This window comes from Stigmatopora nigra, chromosome 2 (genome assembly GCF_051989575.1).
Source record: "Stigmatopora nigra isolate UIUO_SnigA chromosome 2, RoL_Snig_1.1, whole genome shotgun sequence".
Taxonomy (NCBI): Eukaryota; Metazoa; Chordata; class Actinopteri; order Syngnathiformes; family Syngnathidae; genus Stigmatopora; species Stigmatopora nigra.
Window position 1 is genome coordinate 19,893,821 of NC_135509.1, and position 16,959 is coordinate 19,910,779.

General features: G+C 40.7%; 1 protein-coding gene across 1 annotated transcript in view; it reads left to right on the forward strand.

Moving 5' to 3' along the window:
* The window catches only part of LOC144212052 (septin-7-like), a 35,082-nt gene that overhangs the window by 711 nt on the left and 17,412 nt on the right, over positions 1 to 16,959 (forward strand). The window contains exons 2-5 of the mRNA XM_077739670.1: positions 4,107 to 4,206; positions 13,909 to 14,015; positions 16,633 to 16,733; positions 16,821 to 16,955. Of these exons, the coding sequence (XP_077595796.1) occupies positions 4,107 to 4,206; positions 13,909 to 14,015; positions 16,633 to 16,733; positions 16,821 to 16,955 (443 nt within the window). The remainder of the gene's footprint in view (positions 1 to 4,106; positions 4,207 to 13,908; positions 14,016 to 16,632; positions 16,734 to 16,820; positions 16,956 to 16,959) is intronic.

Genomic DNA, 16,959 nt, shown 5'->3' on the forward strand with positions numbered 1-16,959 from the left:
AGACTGAGCTCCTAAGTCCTACTTAAAAAATGCTCATTTTCACTAGGGAGTTGCTGGGAGAAAGACAGTGTCCGTGATATTCTCATAAGCAGTATGCTCGTATATCAAAATTTGTCTTGTATCTCAAGGTAAGTATTTGATTGAAATTTTACTCTTATCTCAAATTGCTCGTAAATCGGGGTTACATTCATAGCTTGATGGAAAGATGCATCTAATTATTTATGTGCGTCTCACATATCCATTGGCTTGCTTTGTAAGATTAAAGAAAATATGCAGGATGTAAAATTCCAGCACAACCTTTGGCTTACCCTACCGTTTTTATACTCGATTATATTTGACAATATATCATAGAAAATTGAAATTTTGTTTACCATCGCCAGCCAGCTGGATCCGTGTGTGTAATATCAGATGTCTAATGTAGTGAAACCCAGCAGCTACTATCACCAAAATATAGACTGGGGGAAGGGTTTGCAAGAATAGCATGGCTGAGCTTTTCTAGTCTCCTTTATTATGCTTCCATCTCTCCTTACATGCTTTTCTTTTGGTTTACCACATTTCTAGGCAATGTAAATTTAAAAGCTGAAATCAATTTTTTTCCTCATACTAATACAATTTTCTGTTCCTCGGTATCTTAAGGATATTTTCATTAACATTTAACATTACGAGCCATAGGCCATGGCCATGGAAAAATGATCTCTCCACTATTTTATATTATCTGAACTGTGTGAAAGGGGGTAGAATATGAAAGATGCACCATTATGTAATGCTGTGCCATACAGACCTGTTCTGCTTCCTATGTACTGTACACTCATGAATTTAGAGGCCCAATCAAATATGAAATCCAATAATGTTACTGTTTAGTTTTAGCTGTGAGGATATCAATCTGATAAATGAATTGTGACCTGTTTTTTGATAGTGTTCTGTCTCTCCATAAAAACCCTAATGGATGTCACTTGATGTTGGTGTGGTGTCTTACATCGGCCTACTTCACTAGATCTCACTTTTTTTTGTTTTAGCATGCATAGTTAGACAAGGTTAAAAAGTACACATAAAGAATAAAACAGATGCCTTTTGTAATCAGTTTAGCTAGATATCTATCCACTTTTCAGCGTTTTTTTTTCCCCTTGGCCTGTTAGCTCCTGTTGACGGAGTGATCGCTAATTCTAGACTACTACTCGTTGGCAAGTGGTCGTGCGTTATCCTATTGTGAGGACATTTGTGTGCATAATTTCGGGAATATTTTAAAGAGGAATACATTCTCAAACAACTCTCGATATTGACTTAAAGTCAGTGTGGAGGCAGGGCAAACAGAGCCAACCCAGCCAGGAGAATTTTATAAATATGTAAAACAAAATTAGAAGTAAGTTTAGTGTAAGGTTAGATTAAACTTATTTTTGATTGTATTTGCATTGTAATCCAAGTAATAACAATAATTGGACATAGGCTTTGTCATCATCATTGACTCGACAAAAGCCTAATTGTCATCATACCCAGCTGCGTATGATGAAATTGGTAGTGCTTCTCCACAAGGTGTGCTTTCCCGGTAAAAGGCCCAAATAAGTGATCATTTCAGACTCATTGGCATTCTGCCGTGATGGATACCTCGCATCACCCCTAGCACAACCAAATCCCAGCGACTGTAGAAAAACGTTTGCCTCGCAGATGCCAACAAAGAAAAAAACGGATTACTCACCTCTCACTGTCTCCTCACTTACCTTCAGTCAGCCAGTAGGAGACAGATTCATGTTACCTCACCCCAAAGTTATTACAATTTATTTAGTTAATTTCAGTTTGTTTATGTTATATCATGATTCACCGGTGCAAAAAGTCTCCCCAGCTTCTTATGAGCAGCCGACGAGAAGTAATGTATACTCGTATTAGCGATGGTTCTGGCAATCGCGCTGAGTGATGGAAGAAATCACTGAAAAAATGCAACGCTCCGCCCAGTACTCGTAGATGTGTTATACACGAAATAGATGTGGCAAAAAAGACAGTGAGCTACAATGATAAACAGCCTCTCTTGTTTTGCCACCTGGCTTTCTCGTATCTTGAATTTTTTCTTGTATGTAGAGATAATTATTTGCTCGAAAATTTACCCGTATCTCGAAATGCTATGTAGGGGTGCTAGTATTTCGAGGTACCACCGTACTGTGATCATTCACCACTTCAATGCTTGAACATTTGCGGCTTCAGTATATCAAGTTTTTTATATTGAGTATAAAAATAATCACAACAATGTGAAAATTCTCGTTGAAACGAGCAAGTGGAAGAGAGGATACAGACGCTCCCCTACTTAAAACTTTCAACGTATGAACAAATGATACCTGCGAACATTTCTGCAAATTGCGTTTATGTCGAAAAATGTTCATAAGTTTGATTCTGTACTGCGCGCCTTTTTCCGAGTAGTGCTTCTTTCCTCTGCTAATACTGACGCCTGGTGCTGTGAGCTCAGCTCACCCAGCATCTACCTTCCTCTGCCCAGTTCGTTGCAATGCGGAAGTGCGTGGCGTATCCCTACTGCGCAAAGAACCTTTTTCATTTCTATCATTAAATATCTCGTGCGTCCATAATTCAATATGGTTGGTGAAACGCAAAAGGCTTCTAGTGAGGGAGGTGCAAGGAAGAGACAAGCCATTTCATTTGAAATGAAAGTGGCAATAATAAAGAAGCTTGATACGCGTGAGAAAGTGGCGAGCATTGCACAGGAATACAATTTGAATCGTTCAACCTTCACTACCATTTATAAACAGAAAGATCGAGCAGCAGGACCCAAATATTGAACGGTGCACAAAGGTTGCAAACCAATTGAATGATGCAATACAGTGCTACCGTATCATTTATGATGATGAAAATTTCAACTTATGAACTTTCAACTTATGAACAAGCGCTCGGAACCTAACTTTTTCGTAGGTAGGGGAGCGTCTACTGCTTCCTCTTCAGTGCTGAAATGAGTGGCACTGAGCTGAGAAGAGGCAAAATTTCACCATAGAAGAATGACGCGCCGAATAATACAAACGGCTGAGAAGGACGTCATGTCTTTTCTTCGGATAACATTTCGTATCACTCACAGAAAGACTACCACTGGCTTGCTTGAGCATTATTTGGATTTTGAATCAGCGTGTAAAATACCTCCCAAATGTCCTTCGTCATCTAAGGCATCATAAATGAATCTCCCGTGCGTTACTTAAAGAAAAAAGCGAACATTCACAAAACGGCAAAAATATCTTTTTCCAAGGACACTAAGCATGTGGACCAGATACCTCTGGATACCAACATGATTAGAACAAAAACCAAGACCTTTTAGGACAGCTTAACTCCTTAGGTCGTCAGCCTTGTACCATCGCTGCAAGTGAGCCTCATGGTTTTATTGCATGCAAGATTTGAAAAGTTTACAAAGTGTTTTGCTTTATGGGGAAGCTTCCTCACCAGACCAAGAGATGCAAAACAGTACGTCGATGAAAAGTTCCCTTACTCATTTGAAGACAATGGTTCTCTTCCGGAGCAAGTTTTGAACATGAATGAGACTGGCGTTTTTTTGGAAGAAGATGCCTTCCTGGACATTCTTATTCAAAGATGAACTGAATATGTCAGGTTTCAAGGTTGACAAGGATCATAAGTGGGAAGGCTGCTGGCTTCATGGTAAAGACTTGCTGCCTGTCTACTGTATGAGCCACAGGAAAGCCTGGATCAGCAAAAGCTAACACAAAGCATGAACTGTGCAAGAGGACTTGGACCGAGACCCCCCGTTTTTCTGCATTTATATCAAGTGGAGGAACTATTTTCATCGTGAGTACGGTATTTAAAGTATTTAGAATGTATTTAGATATCAATACTCATGTCTTGGCCACCTGGCTTTCTCGCATCTCAAATTTTTTCTCATATCTAGAGATAATTATTTGCTCAAAATGTTCCTCGTATCTCGAGCTGCTCATATTTAGGTACCACTGTATATTTGACTTTTCTTGCATCAGCATTTAAATTCCTTGTTTTGGAGAAGACATTTATTTACACTAACAGAAAAAATGGATTTATTTGACATAATGCATGAGTTGTTGAAACACAAATCAATGTTTTAATATCAATGTTTTTGTGTTTTTATATTATAGCAGAGGAACCTGGAGGGATACGTGGGGTTTGCTAATCTTCCCAACCAGGTGTATCGGAAGTCTGTTAAAAGAGGCTTTGAGTTTACATTAATGGTTGTCGGTAAGAAATGTTCTTCTTGGTATGTTTTGTTGTTGAGTCTTCTAATTTCAAAGTATGTCACTAAAATTTACAAAAAAAGTCATTCTCATCAAAGTTGTATCAACAGGAATTTAAAGAACCAAAAAGTATTTCAATATCTCCTTTTTCACAACGACCTTTCGTCACCAAAAGTTGAAGTCCGCGGACCCGAACAATTTCAGGTGGTCAGACAGACTTTACCTCGTCAAAAGTTGAAGCCCATGAAACCAAATAATTTTGCATTACATTACGTTATATTAAAAATAAGCAACAACATGTCTTTAATCTTGTAATATTACATTATAGCAGTGGTCAGAAAAACTTTTGACCAAGAGAGGCAAGAACAATTCATGTTTTTAAATGTAATTCCTTGAGAGCCATACCCAGAATTTAAAAGTGAAATTAAATGTATGTACTTTTTGTCATTTCAACCCTTAAAAAGTACAATAAGTATCCATTCATTTGTTCATTTTTGGAACGGCTTTATCCTTACTAAGACCGTGGGGGGTCCTGGAGCCTATCCAAGCTGACTTCCGGCCAAAGACGGTGGCACCCTGAATCGGTGGCCTGCCAATTACAGGGCATGAGGAAACCGAGCAACATTCACTCTCACACTCATAACTAGGGGGGATTTAGATTGTCCAATCAGCCTACAATGCATGTCTTTGGAACGTTGGAGGAAACCGGCGTACCCGGAAAAAAACACCCACGCAGGAGAATATGCAAACTTCACACAGGTGGACCGGACGTGTTTTGAACCCAGGTTCCCTGAGCTGTGAGGCTGAGGTGCTAACCACTCATGCTGCCTGGCCGCAAAAAAATGTTACCCTGTTCCTAATCAATGGTTATATGCAGCTACCCTGCGACTACTCAATTGGTATATGCACTTACCCTGTTACTAATCAATGGGTATATGCAGCACGCACAAGAGAGTCTAAAGAAGATGTAGGACTAAAGCAGTGCTAGAGATAGATTTAAACCCATGTGCCAACCCAAGATTACAATTGGTCCATATAACGGAGCTTGAGGTCGTGTCACGATCACAGGGTTATGCCAACGCGAGGCTCTTATTGGTGCTTTTGATTTACGAGTAAATCGACATACGAGCTCAGTTCTGGAACGCATTAAGCTCTTTTCTTGTTACCACTGTACACGTCTCGTTTAGTGGCCAGGCAGTGTTTGTTGTCCTGCATCTCAACCTCATTGTTACAGTCCTTTCGCTTCCATGCTCTGTGTGCGGCTCTACTGCTATCTGTTTGAAATGATTGCTTGTTCCTTCCTATCTTCTTCATCTTATGAACGTTGTTTGGGAACTTAACGTTTACATTGTATCAGGGCCCACGTGGGTCATTTCCTGTTGTTTAATTTCAGTTTAAATTTATCAGCTTTTATTGAATGTTGTTTCTTTTTACAAAAAAAATTATAATGGTAATTACCGTTAGGCATGCCTGAGGACCAGCGTCGGTCCCACAGTTCTGAGATCGAGTGTTCGATCCTGGGGCGCAGGTTCACTCCGAGCTTTCGAGTACTAGTTTCCTCCCATATCCCAAAAACATGTGTAGTTGACTGTTTGAACACTCTAAATCAGGGGTCTCAAACTCAATTTACCCGGGGGCCGCTAGTGGCAGAGTCTGGGTGAGACTGGGCCGCATCAGGATTTCCACAAGAAAAGCGCTGATAAAATATTCCAACGTTATCAAATATCTTTATTTTTTAATGAAAAATAATGAATTAAATAAATTAACTTAAAGATGAATAAAAAATAAAACAATCAGTAATAAACAAAAATAATAATAATAATAATAATAATGAGCATACAGTAGATATACAGTGGCTGGCTAAGTAGAGAAAACTATTTATTTTTATTCAAAAGTTTCAAAAGTCTGTATTAACAGCTCTTTAAATTTTAACTTTCTGAATTTGAATGGAACATTGAACATGAAATATTCTGGACACAGCTTCTCTTACTTCTTGCTGCTCGAGACCAGGCAGCGCTTCTTCGCACATAGCTGAGCCACATTTGGCTTGAGGGAGGAAGCAGTGGAGACCCTCAATAGAGCTTGAAGATGCTCATCAGGTCTGGACCTATACTTGGACTTATTGAAGTTCATGGTGGAGAAGAGCGTCTCACACAAATATGTGCTCCCAAAAAGGCACATGGCCCATTCTTCCTCCCAATCATTGATGGGGCTCGATCAGTTGTTATTCCAACAAAGCTCTTCCATGGCAAACCGGCATTCTCAATGGCATCACACAGCTGGTGAAATAATTCCTTAGCGGTGGTCTGGCCATGCATTGGAATTACTGTGAGCAACTCCTCCATCACTTCAAAATTGTCATCAACACCACGGACATATATTGCGAGCTGGGCAGTGTCTGTCATGTTTGTGGTCTCATCAAGAGCCACTGAATATACACTGAAACCTTGCGCTTTCTCATACAGTTGATCATAAATGTCACTTGACAGGTCAGAAATGCGCTCTACTACGGTGTTGGCAGAAAGGCTGGTGTGGTTGAACCGACTTTTCTTTTCTGGACAGACAATATGTGCAGCCTGAAATATGCACTTTTTGATAAATTCACCTTCTGTGAATGGATTCCTTGCTTTAGCAACCAGCTCACAAACGGCATAGCTAGCTTCGACTGCTACATTACTTTCTTTGGTAGCCTTCTTGAAGAAATCCTGTTGCCTCAGAAGACGTGTTTTAAGACTGTCAACCTGGTTGGCTCTCTCATTTCCATGGTATTTTTCGTACTCCTCAGCATGTCTCGTAGTAAAATGACGTTTCAAATTGTATTCCATGTGCACCGCTACTTTTTTTTAGAGTAAATCAGACACGTCGGTGTGCCCCGGTGCTCAACAAAGAAATATTCTACTCCCCACTTTTCTTGAAACTGTCTGTGCTCATCACTGACCTTTCTCTTCACGACAGGCTTTGAAACAGACATCTCTGGCTGTAATATGTGTTTACACTTGGAATGAGTCTCGGATTGAACTTTTAACTTTCCGTCGTGCGGGTCTGTGGCACATGCGCACTCTCGCTCTCCGATCGTATTGGATTACGGCAGCTCTCTGAGCCGAGCGGAGTGATCGGCTTCACGGCTTCCCCTCTGCCCGGCTGATTGGAGGAATGAATGAGTGAGTGAGCGAGGCACTGGACAGCCCAGCCAATGTCCCGCCCTCTGGAGCCGTATACCTCACCGTGATCTTGCGGGCCGCACGTACATTATTCTTTCATATTAAGACGCGGGCCGAAAATTATCGTCCCGTTGGCCCGCGGGCCTCGGGTTTGAGACCCCTGCTCTTGATTGTCCCATAGGTATGAGTGTGAGCGCAAATGGTTGTATTTCTCCTTGTGCCCTGCAATTGGCTCCTCACCAATTCAGGGTATCCCCATTTGGTGCCTATAGTTGGCTGCGATATGGTCCAGCAGCCCGACGACCCTTGTGAGATAAGTGGTACGTACTGTTATTGTCTTATTGCCCAGACTTATTTCAAATTCATCAACGTGATGTTAAGTGACTAAAAGATGACAATAGTGTTGGTTGACTCTGTGTACCTTCTATAGCTTGAAGCGCATCAAAACTGAGTCCTATGTCTTGATGTTGATTGGCTCATGCTTGTTCATGCTTGCTCATGTGCTTCAGGGAAGTCTCTTCTACTCTCCTCATTTCCCACTCTGCTATTTAAAAATACACGTGGCTGCATTGACCCAGCACATGCATATTCTCATGCAGTCTAAATCTCAGAGGAAGGCAGACAAGACACTCACTCTACTCTGTGTTCAAATTTCGAGTAAAGTATGTGAGATGTGTCTTTAGGGGCCGAAGCTGGAGTTGAAGCGAGATTATTATTCAAAACAAGAGAATTGTCTTTTCTAACAGGCTGGTAGACAGGCGCTTGATTCACACTATAACATACCTGCATACAATTAAATATGATTATACATTGTATATATAAATGTGTTTGAAATAGAGAATGTTTGTTCAGCGAACTACTTAGTATGCCCTAGAATTAAAGTTTAAAGGGGGCCAGCTGCAGCCTCAGGCTGAGAGACCGCAAAACTGGGAATTTCAGGAATGCAATGGAACCCCTATGTTGTCCACTGGTATGTTTTTGTTCTGTTTCTGACCGTAGATGCAAGATACTTTTCTCTTTGAATACTTAATAGGTATGCAATAGTTCGCTATCACAATGCTCTCAATATCATGTTAACACTATTGTAACATAACATAAACAAATTTAAAGGAACTTTGATTACGATCCAGACACTCAAAAATAGGTTTAAACGAACCTAACACTAAACTTAATTCTAATTTTGTTTGACATTTTGAGACCTTTCTTCTCCTGGGTCTTTTTGCCCCACCTCCACACTGACTTTCAGTCAATATTAAGGGTTGTTTGAGTTTGTATTCCCTTCAAAATATTCCCAAAATGATGCACACAAATGTCCTCGCAATAGGATAATGCACGACCACTTGCCGAGAAGTAGTATACACGACATTTGCACTGACTAACAGGGAAAAAAAACACTGAATAAAAAATGCAACGCTCCGCCCAGAACTCACAGAGACATTACAAAGAGGGAGTTTCGACCAGAAACATTACACGAGGGAGGTGCAGGGAGAGAGACAGTGCCCATGATGTTCTTCTGAGCAGCATCTCGCGTCCGCTGTATGCCCGTATATCAAAATTTGTCTTGTATCTCAAGATAAATTTGCCGGAAATCTAATTCTTATCTCAAATTGCTCATATGTCGATGTACCTCTGTAATACGTTGTAGTACTTTAAGTTAGTGTTACCTTTACCCACACAAGTTATTTATTTTCCCAACAAAACCTCATTCAAATATTAACAGTGGTTCTGTGATGTAATTTTTTTTTTAAATCGGATACATTTTAAAATCTACATTCAATGCTGGTAAAATAAGTGAGTTTTTTTCCCCCCAGTGCAATAATGTAAAAGTGACTGGTGTTTCAGTCAAAATCAACCCTCAGGAAAAATAATGATTTTTGTAAGTCCATCACACTCTAAAAAACCTTATTGATTGAGTTAATGAGCTGAAATGCCAAATAACTGGGGCAATGAGGAAAAGAAAAAATATGGTAGCAATTGTGATACTTTTTTCAGTGAATCAGAAACCAGGTTTTAAAATAAAATGATTTTTATCTCACATTTTAGGGGCATTGAAGCAACAAAATAATCATGAAGTACAGTGTTCCCTCGCTTATCGCGGTTAATGGGGCCCGGGACACCCCCGCAGAAGGGTGAAACCACGAAGTAGCCGGGCGCCATTAAAAAAAAAGAAAAAAACGCTTATAGAAACGTATAACACGTGACCAAAACCACCACAAGGCTAATATGCTGTTCCATCAGGTGTTTTATTCCACATTAGAATGCAGGTGTTATGTTAGTGCATACAAAAAATCACTGCAAATGTAATAATGTCAATGTAAACTTTTATTCAGAAAACTCAGAAATTCAAAAACATCATAGCAGCAATTCAAAAACATCATAGTCAGAATGGATCTTCCCCAGTTCTTTGGCGGCGCGTAAAAAACATTGTTATGGGGAGTTGGGAACGTTGTTTTTTTTGGTCGGTGAGGATGCGCTTGTACACAGACATGACCTCATCGATGAGATTGCTGAACTCGCCTGCCCTCACCATGTTATCGTCCATTTCTTTGGCCTTTCTTTGGAGGTCTTTGGCTGTATTAAAGAGGTCCTGCAAATTATGTAAAGTAAGGCCACCTTCGTCAGCGTCGTCAGCGTCGTCGTCGGCAGCAGGCACCTCTTCCTCCTCACTCGCCAACTTGGTCATCTCACCACTCGCATGCACCATGGCATCAAACAAAGACTTAGCCTTACTTCGGATTAAGTTTCTGTCCAGGCTGATTTGCTTCGCCCTACAATCACGGATCCAAATAACCAGTGCATGGAGAGTGTTTGGGGGGCATCACGAAGGGCTTCACAAAACTTACGCTTAACTTGGCGACAAGCGTACTGTATAGCACGAGATAGGCGTGGACTGAGAATGGGCATCCGTGGTGAATGGGCCAATGGGGAGTCGAGTATATTCAGTGAGCATTCAGCTGGCCAATCAGGTTATGTTTATGCCCGTAATGCGGAAGTGAAACGCCGGGATGCGGAGGTGACGCGGCCGTGATCCCCCATGATGCTTTGCGCATACGTGCATTTTTTGTGTTTTAGAATTTATAAAATGATGAAATTACTAATTCTAATTGAATATTTTGTTTCCACACCCTGTAAGACGATGTAATTTATAATTTTAATTTAATATCTTTAATTATTATTATTTTTTTCCTGAAAAAAATCTGCGAAGCTCTGCAGGCAGCAATAAGTGGAACGCGAAGTAGCGAGGGTTCACTGTACAATGATATTGGAAAAATATACAAAAAATATGTTTGTCAGTAAAAAACAGGTGGGATACAAGGCATAAACACCAAAGGTAGGAGGTTGTTTTGGTAGCTGCCAATGGACCCTAACCGAAAGACGGCATGATGCAAGAATGATATCTGCAGGGACACCTTCTCTTTTATTTTTCATCTAAAATTGCCTCTTCCCTTGCCTATATGTATGTGCATTGATTTGGCAAATGCAAGTATTGTAGTCAATTGCGCTAACAGCTAAACTAGGCTCACTCAGAATGTCAGATGGAGCACCACTCCAGGCTGGCTCCCCCCGCTTGAGTGGGGTCACAAGCAGATCGCCCATTTGACTGGTGTGTGATAAACAACTGTCAACCCACTCACTCCTAAGTCTACTAAATTAGTACAAAACCAATGAAATACAATAACCAGTTCCAATATCAGATCTTGACTAACTAGTGAGTGGCTAATGTTATGTTACGGGAGGCAAAGTCTGGTTCCCCATCTTGTGGAGGACTTCCTGTGTGGTTCCAGTTTTTGTCCAACTTTACAACGTCTTTTTCAGTCCGAATCTATTCGCCGTTCAAGTGGCAGCCGGCGGCGGTAGCTCCGTCCACTTTGGCTCGTTTTGTGTTTTTGCTGCATTCTGTCTTGATGATTTGATTTGGTGATCCCATTTACTTTGAATTGCTTTGTGCTTTTGCTTTGTTGTTCTGTCTAATCACCCTTGCTACTGCCACAATTAAATATCCCGAATACAGGATGAATAAAGTTATCCAATCCAATCCAAGTGTTTAGAAGCATGTGATTGATGTAGAATTGGTGTTTTTAGTGCAAAACAAAATTTTCAGTGCTAAGACTGAATGAAATGTCTGATGACATTACTTATTCTTATGCAACGGGCAGTGTTATGAGATTTTATAGTGAATTAACAGTTCGTAATTGCGTCTGGATCAGTTCATCACTACAAATCTCGAGTTGAGTATGGGGATGACTCTTGGGAAGAAACAGTTTTTGTTGTGGTGAAATGCTGCAAGTGTGAACGAATGCGCGCCTGTGATACGATTCAGTAATACCTTGATATACGAGCAATTTGAGATAGGAGTAAAATTTCGAGTAAATATTTACCTTAAGATATGAGCATACTGCCTATGGGAGAGATGCAATGACAACATTATTGGCACTGTCTCTCAACTGCCTCGTGTAAATGTCTCTACGAACACCGGGAGGAGCGTGGCATTTTTTTCAGTGTTTTTTTTTACCCGTTAGTCAGTGCAGAATGGGGTACGCCATAACTGCAAGCTCCGCCAATACGAGAGGAGTGTACTTCTTCCCGTTGGCAAGAGGTCGTGCGTAATCCTATTGTGAGGACATTTGTGTGCATTAGTTTCCGAATATTTTGAAGAGAAGACAAATGCAAACAAACCCTCGATAGTTTCCTTTTAAAAACTGCAGTTGAAAGTCAGGGTGGAGGTGTGGTAAATAGAGCCAACCTGGGAGAAGAAAGGTATAAACATTTAAAACAAAATTAGAATTACGTTTCGTGTAAGGTTAGGTTAAAGTTATTTTTGTGTGTCAAGGTTAGGGTTAGTAATCTAAGTTTATTTAAATTTGTTCATATTTTGTTTCGAGTGCATTGCCGTGCAAAAAAGTCTCCCTTTCTCTGCCCCACTCTCCCCTCTGTGAAATCTGTCAGATTTTTAGTACTATTAAACATCATAACCACCCGTTATTTGTTATTAAATGGCTAATTAGAACAAATAAAAGTTTTTCGATAATTATCAAAAAACTGAGGAAAAAAATATCTAGATTTTTTTTGATGATTCACATTCACATTACTGCAATAATTGTCACTTTCGAACAAGAAATAAAAAGAAAAAAAAATCTAAGCGGAGTTCTGTTCTATTTCATGATCACAAATGTACAATTTATTTCCTTTCAACAAGAAAGTGACGTAAGCACTGTATCCGTAGCGGTATAGTATTCTCAAGCAAGAGGGACCGGCGAAGCTTGTTTAGAACCAAAAGACAATTGTTGCGCTATTATAAAATTTTTTAGAACAAAATGGGTGTTAAACAAATAAAAGATTGACTTTACAAACTTAGAGAGGGTGAAGAAATCCAATTACTCGTCTATTAGCATCCGACAGCTGTTTCTGGCCACCATCAAAAGTTTCAGCTTCCTACGTAGCACGGTTTGACAAATGTAGCGAGAGAATCTTAACATACACACACACATCCTTTCATAAATCCTGCTTTTTAAGGATTATAGATGACCGCCGAGGTCGAAGCCTCGCCACCACTTTGGAAAGCAGAAGATTGTGCTGCCATCTTGTTTACACCTTTTCCAACATGATACAAAATGAGAACTCCTCTTTATTGACAAAGATGGTGAAAAGTGACGGAAGAAACCTATGTAAAGTTTGCAAAAAAGGAATTTATAATATATACTGAAGCAGGAATATGCCTTTTAGGAATAAGAATGGAAAAGGGAATTCCAATAGAAAGGCTGACACATTTTACCGATTTAAGAAATGTTTGGGCGTTACTTTTGGTAAAACATTGTAAACCAAAATGAAAATCTTACAAAAATAAATACTCACACAATCGTGGTGGTTGGCCCGGTGGAGCGAGTCAAGTTGCGCGTCCTTCTCACAGCTCTGGGGCCCTGGGTTCAAATCCAGGTCACGTCCACGTGTGGAGTTTTCATGTTTTCCACAGGCCTGCTTGGGTTTCCTCCGGGTACTCTGGTTTCCTCCCACATTCCATAAACATGCATTGTAGGCTGATTGGACACTCTAAATTGCCCCTAGGTATGGGTGTAAGTATGCATGGTTGTCCGTGCCATGCGATCGGCTGGCCACCGATTCAGGGTGTTCCTCCGCCTCTGGCCCGAAGTCAGCTGGGATAGGCTCCAGCACCCCCCACGACCCTAATGAGGATAAAACGGACCAGAAAATGAGATGATATGAGACAATAGTGGTGGTGTTGCATAGTTCATGCAACTAACTTCAAGCGGAAATGACTGAGTGGAAGCACTCGTGTGCACTGAAGAAAGTTTGGGTTTTTGGAATCGTCAGTGTAAAGCGTAAAAACACCACAATTATTTATCTATTTACAGCTTAATACATGATAACTTGCTCTTGTCTACTCTTCAATATTCATCATTTATAGTCAAAATATTGAAATAATTTGACATAAACAAAATTTAAAAATGAGAAATCAAAAATAATGTTTTTACCTTTGTTTTATCACTCAGGATAATTTACAATTGTTTGCCTTTGTGTTTTTGTAGGAGAGTCTGGTCTTGGGAAATCAACACTCATTAACTCCCTATTTTTGACCGATCTATACTCCAAGGACTATCCTGGGCCATCTCAGCGTATCAAGAAGACTGTACAGGTAAAATGAAACAATATATTAACCCACAATGCATTTGTCAGCTACATTCATATTGCAGAGCTGCCAATCTCTGTCAACACAATTTCAGGAGTACCCTCTTCCCATTTCCGGAGTATTTCTGGAATGAATGCGATTAAAGCAAAATCGATATAAAATGTAAAAAAAAAAAAATGCGCAATTTAAATTAAGCTGTTATTATAATGTTTTTACATTCATTGAAATCTTGGGTTTTGCAAACTTGAAAAAGTACAGCATAATGAAATTATTTTTTATCTATGTATTTGGGTCCTTCTACGTGCGTTTTACAGTCAGTAATTCCACCATGTGTCACGCTAAAGTCGCACTTGCATTTTATGGAATGTGCAAATGTCGGTCCTTTTGGGGACGGCTTCAACATGGAATATTTAGTCGAATAAGAGCCAATTAACTTCTGTAAGTGTCTGGGTTTCATCCAAATTACTATCCGTTTTTGCGCCTTTTCCGAGCAGGCATATTGATAAGACTTGTATGCCTACTACTGCCTTTATATGATTTGTTTCAAAACAATTGACTGGTGTTGTAGTAAGCCTTAATAATATTTACTACCCTTACGAAGAAAATTAAAATGTTAAAGCGATAGAGGCTACCTATGCAAACGATTCCGAATCGATTGCCACGCTGAAGTCGCACAAGGCGAATCATTCGTCCGAACTTTTAATTTGGATGATTCTGAATGTTGTACCGAATTCTTTCGGTTTACAGTGCAGTTGAATCAAGATGGCTGAAGCCGTAGCGATTTTACGGGTCTCGAGGCATTTAAATAAGATTTTTTTAAATAGGATTTTTGGTACTTTTCCAAAATGGTTGCTTCCCCAAAAAATGTAAGTGAACATTTTTGGGATTTCCGGAGTTTAGGGAGGTTGTCCGGAGTCCCGGAGTTTGCGCTACATTTCCGGAGAAACTCCTGGAATTCTGGAGTGGTTGGCAACAGTGATATTGATTCTTCTTTTTCGCAGTATAATTTTGTGAAGTAGAGTACATGGTAGGTTGATTGGACACTAAACCTACCCTAGAATGGTTGAATGTGCATGGTTGTCCGTCTACTTGTGCCCTGTTATTGGCCCAATTCAGGCTATCCCTCGCCTCGGGCCTGGAGTCAGCTGGGAAAGGCTCCAGCACCCATGCGTTCCTAATGATGATAAAAGTGGTTCAGAAGATGAGATGGTGAAAATTGATGGTGCAAACAAATTTGAAGTATGCAAAAAAAGGAATATGTAATATATACAGATGCAGAAGTACAGTGGTACCTCGAGATATGAGCTTAATTCGTTCCGGGACTGAGCCCGTCTGTTGATTTACTTGCAACTTAAGTGAACGTTTCCCATAGGAATGAAATAAAAACAAATCAATTCGTTCCAACCATCTGGAAAAAAACACCAAAAATGGAATATTGGATTGGAAAAACATTTTTATTTTTTCCAATTTGGGCGGTGAACCATTGCGCGTATGCGCTGGTGGCCAAGCGAAAGCCTCAGCGCTATGTGGAAAAAAACGGTCGCTGCAACGTGCATCTCGGCAACCTGGGCGGAGAGACCTGCTGCTACATCTCGGACCTCCTCACCACGCTGGTGGACCTCACGAGAACGTAATTTTATTTATTTGCAGCATACAAATCGCCATAACACGTGCATCTCCGAAGGGGACGTGCGTTCACTTCCAGTGTCTCCCTCGTAACCACACAACAGACCTTAAGGGTAACTTAGGATGAGTCATCACCTTATCGTGGTGATAGGGTTTGTGTGTGCCAGTGATCCTTGGCATTGTGTTTTCTGAGGCCTCGTGCCCCTGGTAGGGTCACCCATGGCAAATTAATTGGTCTGAATTGAGGGTCCAGACAAAGCATGACTCGGAAGGCCTCTTATGATGAGCATCATTATTGGATGACGTAATCCCTAACCGGTAGATGGGGCCCGGCCGACACTGGGGCTTGGAGTAGAGCTTTTGCCCCTCTGGATCGAGACGCCAGATAAGTTGGCTCGGGCATCTGATCAGGCTCCTTCGGGAAGTGTTCTGGGCACGTCCCATCCCACCACCAGGAGGCCACAGAGCCGACCTCTGACACGTTGGGGAGACTCTCTCCGCTTGCCTGGGAATTCCTTGGGATACTACCGGAAGAACTGGATAGAGGAAAGTTTGGGCCTCCCTGCTGAAGCTGCTGCCCCCACGACCCGACTTCTGATAAAGCGGGAGAAGATGAGATGAGACATTTTCAACGGTGACTCAAAAAAAATAGTCTTTTTCCACAGGTCATGTGTGCGATGCAAAATTCACAGCAATGGAAAGACTTGGTGCATCTCGCTTATCGTTTATTCTTTGGCGCTTAATGCCAACCATTTCACGCCAAAGAAGAAGCGATGCCCTGACCTGCCAATTTTCACCGCCATTTTTTTTCATATGCTTAGGAAAAAATCTGCGATGTAGTGGAGACGCCAAGTTGAGGCTGCAAAGTGGCGAAGGGTTAGGTGAACCCTAAATAATAATATTTAATTATTGTCCAGCCACGGTTCGAACCAATGTTTCATGAACTTGTCAAGTGTAATATGCAGTTTCATGTTAATCGATGACTTGTTTGTTTCAGGTTGAGCAGTCTAAGGTGCTCATCAAAGAAGGGGGGGTACAGCTAACGCTCACAATTGTTGATACACCAGGATTTGGAGATGCAGTAGACAACAGTAACTGGTAAAGTAAATATGTCCTGTGAGACTTTTGTATCTAAATATTTTTCATTATGTTCCCGTTTGATACTAACTTTTCTATTTTTTTTAGTTGGCAGCCAGTAATCAACTATATTGATACTAAGTGTGAGGACTTCCTGAATGCAGAATCGAGGGTGAATCGCAGATCGATGCCAGACAACAGGGTCCATTGTTGTCTATATTTTATTGCGCCCTCTGGACATGGGTAG